General features: G+C 60.8%; 1 protein-coding gene across 1 annotated transcript in view; it reads left to right on the forward strand.

Moving 5' to 3' along the window:
* Window positions 1-8,339, forward strand: part of LOC106898587 (semaphorin-4C-like) — a gene marked incomplete at its 5' end in the record, with an annotated part of 8,419 nt that extends 80 nt beyond the window's left edge. Inside the window, 4 exons of the mRNA XM_014959895.1 lie at window positions 74-172; window positions 7,654-7,750; window positions 7,841-7,957; window positions 8,062-8,339. Of these exons, the coding sequence (XP_014815381.1) occupies window positions 74-172; window positions 7,654-7,750; window positions 7,841-7,957; window positions 8,062-8,339 (591 nt within the window). The remainder of the gene's footprint in view (window positions 1-73; window positions 173-7,653; window positions 7,751-7,840; window positions 7,958-8,061) is intronic.
* Window positions 8,340-8,873: the final 534 nt, after the last annotated feature.

Consider the following 8,873-nt stretch of genomic DNA (forward strand, 5'->3'; position numbering starts at 1 on the left):
GGCACCCCGGGGGGTGTCTATTTGTCCCCCCCTACCCTGTCACCCCTATTTTGACCCCCCCCTTCCCCACCAGACCGACTGCTTCAACTACGTGAGGTTCCTGCAGAGCTACAACAGCTCCCACCTCTACGCCTGCGGCACCTACGCCTTCCAGCCCAAGTGCACCTACATCGTGAGTGTCGCCCCCCGGGGGGGTCCCCAAAACACATCATCCCCCCCTCCTCATTTTCCCCCCTCTAGCCCTAGGAATTCGATGCAGGGCAGCCCCCCCTCCAGCCTCAGGAGTATCATGTAGGGCTGTCCCTGTCCCTAAGGGTGTCATTCAGGGGTGTCCCTGTGCCCAGGAGGGTTTTTTGGGGGTGTCCCTGTCCCTAAGGGTGTCATTCAAGGGTGTCCCTGTACCCAGGAGGGTTTTATGGGGGTGTCTGTGTTCCTGGGGGTGTCATTTGGGGGTGTCCCTGTCCTTGTCACAGAAGGGTCATCTGGAAGGTGTCCCTGTCCACAGGGGTGTCAGGCAGGGGTGTCCCTGTCCCCGGGAGCATCATTTAGGGGTGTCCCTGTCCCCAGGAGGACTGTCCAGGGGTGTCCTCGTCCCTGAGAGCATCATTTAGGGGTGTCCCTGTCCCCAGGAGGGTTGTCTGAGGGGGTGTCCCTGTCCCGAGGAACATCATCTAGGGGTGTCCCTGTCCCCAGGAGGACTGTCCAGAGGTGTCCTCCTCCTTGGGAGCATCATTCAGGGTTGTCCCTGTCCCCAGGAGGGTTGTCTGGGGGGGTGTCCCTGTCCCCAGGAGGGTTTTATGGGGGTGTCTGTGTCCCTGGGGGTGTCATTTGGGGGTGTCCTTGTCCTTGTCACAGAAGGGTCATCTGGAAGGTGTCCCTGTCCACAGGGGTGTCAGGCAGGGGTGTCCCTGTCCCCGGGAGCATCATTTAGGGGTGTCCCTGTCCCCAGGAGGACTGTCCAGGGGTGTCCTCGTCCCTGAGAGCATCATTTAGGGGTGTCCCTGTCCCCAGGAGGGTTGTCTGAGGGGGTGTCCCTGTCCCGAGGAACATCATCTAGGGGTGTCCCTGTCCCCAGGAGGACTGTCCAGAGGTGTCCTCCTCCTTGGGAGCATCATTCAGGGTTGTCCCTGTCCCCAGGAGGGTTGTCTGGGGGGGTGTCCCTGTCCCCAGGAGGGTTTTATGGGGGTGTCTGTGTCCCTGGGGGTGTCATTTGGGGGTGTCCTTGTCCTTGTCACAGAAGGGTCATCTGGAAGGTGTCCCTGTCCACAGGGGTGTCAGGCAGGGGTGTCCCTGTCCCCGGGAGCATCATTTAGGGGTGTCCCTGTCCCCAGGAGGACTGTCCAGGGGTGTCCTCGTCCCTGAGAGCATCATTTAGGGGTGTCCCTGTCCCCAGGAGGGTTGTCTGAGGGGGTGTCCCTGTCCCGAGGAACATCATCTAGGGGTGTCCCTGTCCCCAGGAGGACTGTCCAGAGGTGTCCTCCTCCTTGGGAGCATCATTCAGGGTTGTCCCTGTCCCCAGGAGGGTTGTCTGGGGGGGTGTCCCTGTCCCCAGGAGGGTTTTATGGGGGTGTCTGTGTCCCTGGGGGTGTCATTTGGGGGTGTCCTTGTCCTTGTCACAGAAGGGTCATCTGGAAGGTGTCCCTGTCCACAGGGGTGTCAGGCAGGGGTGTCCCTGTCCCCGGGAGCATCATTTAGGGGTGTCCCTGTCCCCAGGAGGACTGTCCAGGGGTGTCCTCGTCCCTGAGAGCATCATTTAGGGGTGTCCCTGTCCCCAGGAGGGTTGTCTGAGGGGGTGTCCCTGTCCCGAGGAACATCATCTAGGGGTGTCCCTGTCCCCAGGAGGACTGTCCAGAGGTGTCCTCCTCCTTGGGAGCATCATTCAGGGTTGTCCCTGTCCCCAGGAGGGTTGTCTGGGGGGGTGTCCCTGTCCCCAGGAGGGTTTTATGGGGGTGTCTGTGTCCCTGGGGGTGTCATTTGGGGGTGTCCTTGTCCTTGTCACAGAAGGGTCATCTGGAAGGTGTCCCTGTCCACAGGGGTGTCAGGCAGGGGTGTCCCTGTCCCCGGGAGCATCATTTAGGGGTGTCCCTGTCCCCAGGAGGACTGTCCAGGGGTGTCCTCGTCCCTGAGAGCATCATTTAGGGGTGTCCCTGTCCCCAGGAGGGTTGTCTGAGGGGGTGTCCCTGTCCCGAGGAACATCATCTAGGGGTGTCCCTGTCCCCAGGAGGACTGTCCAGAGGTGTCCTCCTCCTTGGGAGCATCATTCAGGGTTGTCCCTGTCCCCAGGAGGGTTGTCTGGGGGGGTGTCCCTGTCCCCAGGAGGGTTTTATGGGGGTGTCTGTGTCCCTGGGGGTGTCATTTGGGGGTGTCCTTGTCCTTGTCACAGAAGGGTCATCTGGAAGGTGTCCCTGTCCACAGGGGTGTCAGGCAGGGGTGTCCCTGTCCCCGGGAGCATCATTTAGGGGTGTCCCTGTCCCCAGGAGGACTGTCCAGGGGTGTCCTCGTCCCTGAGAGCATCATTTAGGGGTGTCCCTGTCCCCAGGAGGGTTGTCTGAGGGGGTGTCCCTGTCCCGAGGAACATCATCTAGGGGTGTCCCTGTCCCCAGGAGGACTGTCCAGAGGTGTCCTCCTCCTTGGGAGCATCATTCAGGGTTGTCCCTGTCCCCAGGAGGGTTGTCTGGGGGGGTGTCCCTGTCCCCAGGAGGGTTTTATGGGGGTGTCTGTGTCCCTGGGGGTGTCATTTGGGGGTGTCCTTGTCCTTGTCACAGAAGGGTCATCTGGAAGGTGTCCCTGTCCACAGGGGTGTCAGGCAGGGGTGTCCCTGTCCCCGGGAGCATCATTTAGGGGTGTCCCTGTCCCCAGGAGGACTGTCCAGGGGTGTCCTCGTCCCTGAGAGCATCATTTAGGGGTGTCCCTGTCCCCAGGAGGGTTGTCTGAGGGGGTGTCCCTGTCCCGAGGAACATCATCTAGGGGTGTCCCTGTCCCCAGGAGGACTGTCCAGAGGTGTCCTCCTCCTTGGGAGCATCATTCAGGGTTGTCCCTGTCCCCAGGAGGGTTGTCTGGGGGGGTGTCCCTGTCCCCAGGAGGGTTTTATGGGGGTGTCTGTGTCCCTGGGGGTGTCATTTGGGGGTGTCCTTGTCCTTGTCACAGAAGGGTCATCTGGAAGGTGTCCCTGTCCACAGGGGTGTCAGGCAGGGGTGTCCCTGTCCCCGGGAGCATCATTTAGGGGTGTCCCTGTCCCCAGGAGGACTGTCCAGGGGTGTCCTCGTCCCTGAGAGCATCATTTAGGGGTGTCCCTGTCCCCAGGAGGGTTGTCTGAGGGGGTGTCCCTGTCCCGAGGAACATCATCTAGGGGTGTCCCTGTCCCCAGGAGGACTGTCCAGAGGTGTCCTCCTCCTTGGGAGCATCATTCAGGGTTGTCCCTGTCCCCAGGAGGGTTGTCTGGGGGGGTGTCCCTGTCCCCAGGAGGGTTTTATGGGGGTGTCTGTGTCCCTGGGGGTGTCATTTGGGGGTGTCCTTGTCCTTGTCACAGAAGGGTCATCTGGAAGGTGTCCCTGTCCACAGGGGTGTCAGGCAGGGGTGTCCCTGTCCCCGGGAGCATCATTTAGGGGTGTCCCTGTCCCCAGGAGGACTGTCCAGGGGTGTCCTCGTCCCTGAGAGCATCATTTAGGGGTGTCCCTGTCCCCAGGAGGGTTGTCTGAGGGGGTGTCCCTGTCCCGAGGAACATCATCTAGGGGTGTCCCTGTCCCCAGGAGGACTGTCCAGAGGTGTCCTCCTCCTTGGGAGCATCATTCAGGGTTGTCCCTGTCCCCAGGAGGGTTGTCTGGGGGGGTGTCCCTGTCCCCAGGAGGGTTTTATGGGGGTGTCTGTGTCCCTGGGGGTGTCATTTGGGGGTGTCCTTGTCCTTGTCACAGAAGGGTCATCTGGAAGGTGTCCCTGTCCACAGGGGTGTCAGGCAGGGGTGTCCCTGTCCCCGGGAGCATCATTTAGGGGTGTCCCTGTCCCCAGGAGGACTGTCCAGGGGTGTCCTCGTCCCTGAGAGCATCATTTAGGGGTGTCCCTGTCCCCAGGAGGGTTGTCTGAGGGGGTGTCCCTGTCCCGAGGAACATCATCTAGGGGTGTCCCTGTCCCCAGGAGGACTGTCCAGAGGTGTCCTCCTCCTTGGGAGCATCATTCAGGGTTGTCCCTGTCCCCAGGAGGGTTGTCTGGGGGGGTGTCCCTGTCCCCAGGAGGGTTTTATGGGGGTGTCTGTGTCCCTGGGGGTGTCATTTGGGGGTGTCCTTGTCCTTGTCACAGAAGGGTCATCTGGAAGGTGTCCCTGTCCACAGGGGTGTCAGGCAGGGGTGTCCCTGTCCCCGGGAGCATCATTTAGGGGTGTCCCTGTCCCCAGGAGGACTGTCCAGGGGTGTCCTCGTCCCTGAGAGCATCATTTAGGGGTGTCCCTGTCCCCAGGAGGGTTGTCTGAGGGGGTGTCCCTGTCCCGAGGAACATCATCTAGGGGTGTCCCTGTCCCCAGGAGGACTGTCCAGAGGTGTCCTCCTCCTTGGGAGCATCATTCAGGGTTGTCCCTGTCCCCAGGAGGGTTGTCTGGGGGGGTGTCCCTGTCCCCAGGAGGGTTTTATGGGGGTGTCTGTGTCCCTGGGGGTGTCATTTGGGGGTGTCCTTGTCCTTGTCACAGAAGGGTCATCTGGAAGGTGTCCCTGTCCACAGGGGTGTCAGGCAGGGGTGTCCCTGTCCCCGGGAGCATCATTTAGGGGTGTCCCTGTCCCCAGGAGGACTGTCCAGGGGTGTCCTCGTCCCTGAGAGCATCATTTAGGGGTGTCCCTGTCCCCAGGAGGGTTGTCTGAGGGGGTGTCCCTGTCCCGAGGAACATCATCTAGGGGTGTCCCTGTCCCCAGGAGGACTGTCCAGAGGTGTCCTCCTCCTTGGGAGCATCATTCAGGGTTGTCCCTGTCCCCAGGAGGGTTGTCTGGGGGGGTGTCCCTGTCCCCAGGAGGGTTTTATGGGGGTGTCTGTGTCCCTGGGGGTGTCATTTGGGGGTGTCCTTGTCCTTGTCACAGAAGGGTCATCTGGAAGGTGTCCCTGTCCACAGGGGTGTCAGGCAGGGGTGTCCCTGTCCCCGGGAGCATCATTTAGGGGTGTCCCTGTCCCCAGGAGGACTGTCCAGGGGTGTCCTCGTCCCTGAGAGCATCATTTAGGGGTGTCCCTGTCCCCAGGAGGGTTGTCTGAGGGGGTGTCCCTGTCCCGAGGAACATCATCTAGGGGTGTCCCTGTCCCCAGGAGGACTGTCCAGAGGTGTCCTCCTCCTTGGGAGCATCATTCAGGGTTGTCCCTGTCCCCAGGAGGGTTGTCTGGGGGGGTGTCCCTGTCCCCAGGAGGGTTTTATGGGGGTGTCTGTGTCCCTGGGGGTGTCATTTGGGGGTGTCCTTGTCCTTGTCACAGAAGGGTCATCTGGAAGGTGTCCCTGTCCACAGGGGTGTCAGGCAGGGGTGTCCCTGTCCCCGGGAGCATCATTTAGGGGTGTCCCTGTCCCCAGGAGGACTGTCCAGGGGTGTCCTCGTCCCTGAGAGCATCATTTAGGGGTGTCCCTGTCCCCAGGAGGGTTGTCTGAGGGGGTGTCCCTGTCCCGAGGAACATCATCTAGGGGTGTCCCTGTCCCCAGGAGGACTGTCCAGAGGTGTCCTCCTCCTTGGGAGCATCATTCAGGGTTGTCCCTGTCCCCAGGAGGGTTGTCTGGGGGGGTGTCCCTGTCCCCAGGAGGGTTTTATGGGGGTGTCCCTGTTCCTGGGGGTGTCATTTGGGGGTGTCCCTGTCCTTGTCACAGAAGGGTCATCTGGAAGGTGTCCCTGTCCCCAGGGGTGTCATTCAGGGGTGTCCCTGTCCCCAGGAGCATCATTTAGGGGTGTCCCTGTCCCCAGGAGGACTGTCCAGGGGTGTCCTCCTCCTTGGGAGCATCATTTAGGGGTGTCCCTGTCCCCAGGAGGGTTGTCTGAGGCTCTCCCTGTCCCCAGGAGCATCATTTAGGGGCGTCCCTGTCCCCATAATGGGTCATCCAGGGCTGTCCCTGTCCCAGAAGAGTCATCTGGAGGGTGTCCCTGTCCCCAGAAGGGTTCTCTGGGGTTGTCACTGTCCCCAGGAGGGTTGTCTGAGGCTGTCCCTGTTCCCAGGAGCATCATCCAGGGCTGTCCCTGTCCCAGAAGGGTCATCTGGAGGGTGTCCCTGTCCCCAGGAGGGTTCTCTGGGGTTGTTCCTGCTCCCAGGAGCATCAGTCAGGGCTGTCCCTGTCTCCAGGAGGGTTCTCTGGGGTTGTCAGTGTCCCTGGAGGGATTGTCATTGTCCCCAGGAGGGTTCTCTGAGGCTGTCACTGTCCCCAGAAGGGTTGTCTGAGGCTCTCCCTGTCCCCAGGAGGGTTCTCTGGGGTTGTCACTGCTCCCAGGAGCATCAGTCAGGTGTTGCTGTCCCCAGGAGTCTTCTCTGGGGCTGTTCCTGTCCCCAGGAGTGTTCTCTGGGGCTGTTCCTCTCCCCAGGAGCGTCATCCAGGGCTGTCCCTGTCGCAGAAGGGTCACCTGGAGGCTGTCCCTGTCCCCAGGAGGGTTCTCTGGGGCTGTCACTGTCCCCAGGAGGGTTGTCTGAGGCTGTCCCTGTCCCCAGGAGCATCATCCAGGGCTGTCCCTGTCCCAGAAGAGTCACCTGGAGGGTGTTCCTGTCCCCAGGAGGGTTCTCTGGGGCTGTCACTGTCCCCAGAAGGGTTCTCTGGGGCTGCCCTTGTCCCCAGGAGCGTCATCCAGGGCTGTCCCTGTCCCAGAAGGGTCACCTGGAGGGTGTCCCTGTTCCCAGGAGGGTTCTCTGGGGCTGTCACTGTCCCCAGGAGGGTTGTCTGAGGCTGTCCCTGTCCCTATAGTGAGTTATAAATTCCTGTCCCTGTCCCAGAAGGGTTCTCTGAGGTTGTCCCTGTTCCCAGGAGGGTTCTCTGGGGCTGTCACTGTCCCCAGGAGGGTTGTCTGAGGCTGTCCCTGTCCCCAGGAGCATCATCCAGGGCTGTCCCTGTCCCTATAGTGAGTTATAAAGTCCTGTCCCTGTCCCAGAAGGGTCACCTGGAGGGTGTCCCTGTCCCCAGGAGTGTTCTCTGGGGCTGTTCCTGTCCCCAGGAGGGTTGTCTGAGGCTCTCCCTGTCCCCAGAAGCGTCATCCAGGGCTGTCCCTGTCCCAGAAGGGTCACCTGGAGGGTGTCCCTGTTCCCAGGAGGGTTCTCTGAGGCTGTCAATGTCCCCAGGATGGTCGTCTGAGGCTGTCCCTGTCATCAGGAGTGTTCTCTGAGGCTGTCACTGTCCCCAGGAGGGTTGTCTGAGGCTCTCCCTGTCCCCAGGAGCATCATCCAGGGCTGTCCCTGACCCTATAGTGGGTTATAAAGGGCTGTCCCTATCCCAGAAGGGTCACCTAGAGGCTGTCCCTGTCCCCAGGAGGGTTCTCTGGGGCTGTCCCTGTCCCCAGGAGGGTTGTCTGTGGCTGTTCCTGCCCCCAGGAGCATCATCCAGGGCTGTCCCTGTCCCCAGGAGGGTTGTCTGGGGATGTCCCCGTCCCCGGGGCTGGTTTGGACATGGCGGGGACATGAACAGGGGAGGGGGTCGGGACCCCCACCCACACTCTTTCCCCTCAGGAATTGTCCGGCTTCACCCTGGACCAAGTGGCTTTCGAGGACGGGAAGGGGAAGTGTCCGTACGACCCCACCAAGGGCCACACCGGCCTCATCGTGGGTAGGTGGCACTGCCAAGACCCCCGCTGGGGTGGGAGGGAGTGTCCCTTGCAGGGTTGTCCCCCCTCCCTAAACCCTTCTTCTCCTGCAGACGGGGAGCTCTACTCGGCCACCTTCAACAACTTCTTGGGCACGGAGCCCGTCATCCTCCGCAACCTGGGCCCCCACTACTCCATGAAGACGGAATATCTCACCTCCTGGCTCAACGGTAAGAGCGGAGGGGACAGGATGGGGGACACCCCACCCACACCCTGCCACGGCGTTACCCTCCTTCTCCCCCCCTTTCCTCATCCCCCCCAAAATCTTCCGCAGAGCCCCACTTCGTGGCTTCGGCGTACGTGCAGGAGAGCGCGGCCAGCAGCACGGGGGATGATGACAAGGTTTACTTCTTCTTCAGCGAGCGGGCGGTGGAGTACGACTGCTACGCCGAGCAAGTGGTGGCCCGGGTGGCCCGTGTCTGCAAGGTAACGGGGAGAAGATGGGGCAACCCATGGATGGGGACACCATCGTGTCCTCCCCACCCCGTAGCTTCTCGCTGGTGGCCTTGTCTTGGAGAGATGGGGAGGGACTTCACGTCAAGGAGTCGATAGGATGAGGGGGAAGGGTTTTAAACCAAAAGAGGAGGGATTTAGATGACATCTAAAGGATGGATTCAAGGATTGGAGCATCTCCCTTATGAGGAGAGACTGAGAGAGCTGGGGCTCTTTAGGCTGGAGAAGAGAAGGCTGAGGGGAGACCTTCTCAATGCTGACAAGTATCTCAAGGGAGGGTTGAAGGAGAAGGGAACCAGACTCTTTTCAGTGGTTCCCAGTGAGAGGACAAGGGGCAACGGGCACAAGTTGGAACAGAAGAGGTTCCACTTGAATATGAGGAGGAACTTCTTTGGGGTGAGGGTGGCAGAGGCCTGGAACAGGCTGCCCAGGGAGGGTGTGGAGTCCCCTTCTTTGGAGATTTTCAAGACCCTCCTGGATGCTCCTGAGTAACATGCTCTGACAAGCTCTAGGCAATCCTGCTTCAGCAGGGGAGTGGGACTAGATGATCTCTATGGTCCCTTCCAACTCTAAAAATTCAGTGAAAATTCAGAGAAATTCAGTGAAATCTCAGCTGGCAATGACCCATCAACG

Source organism: Calidris pugnax, unplaced genomic scaffold (assembly GCF_001431845.1).
Source record: "Calidris pugnax isolate Ruff unplaced genomic scaffold, ASM143184v1 scaffold530, whole genome shotgun sequence".
NCBI classification, from domain to species: domain Eukaryota; kingdom Metazoa; phylum Chordata; class Aves; order Charadriiformes; family Scolopacidae; genus Calidris; species Calidris pugnax.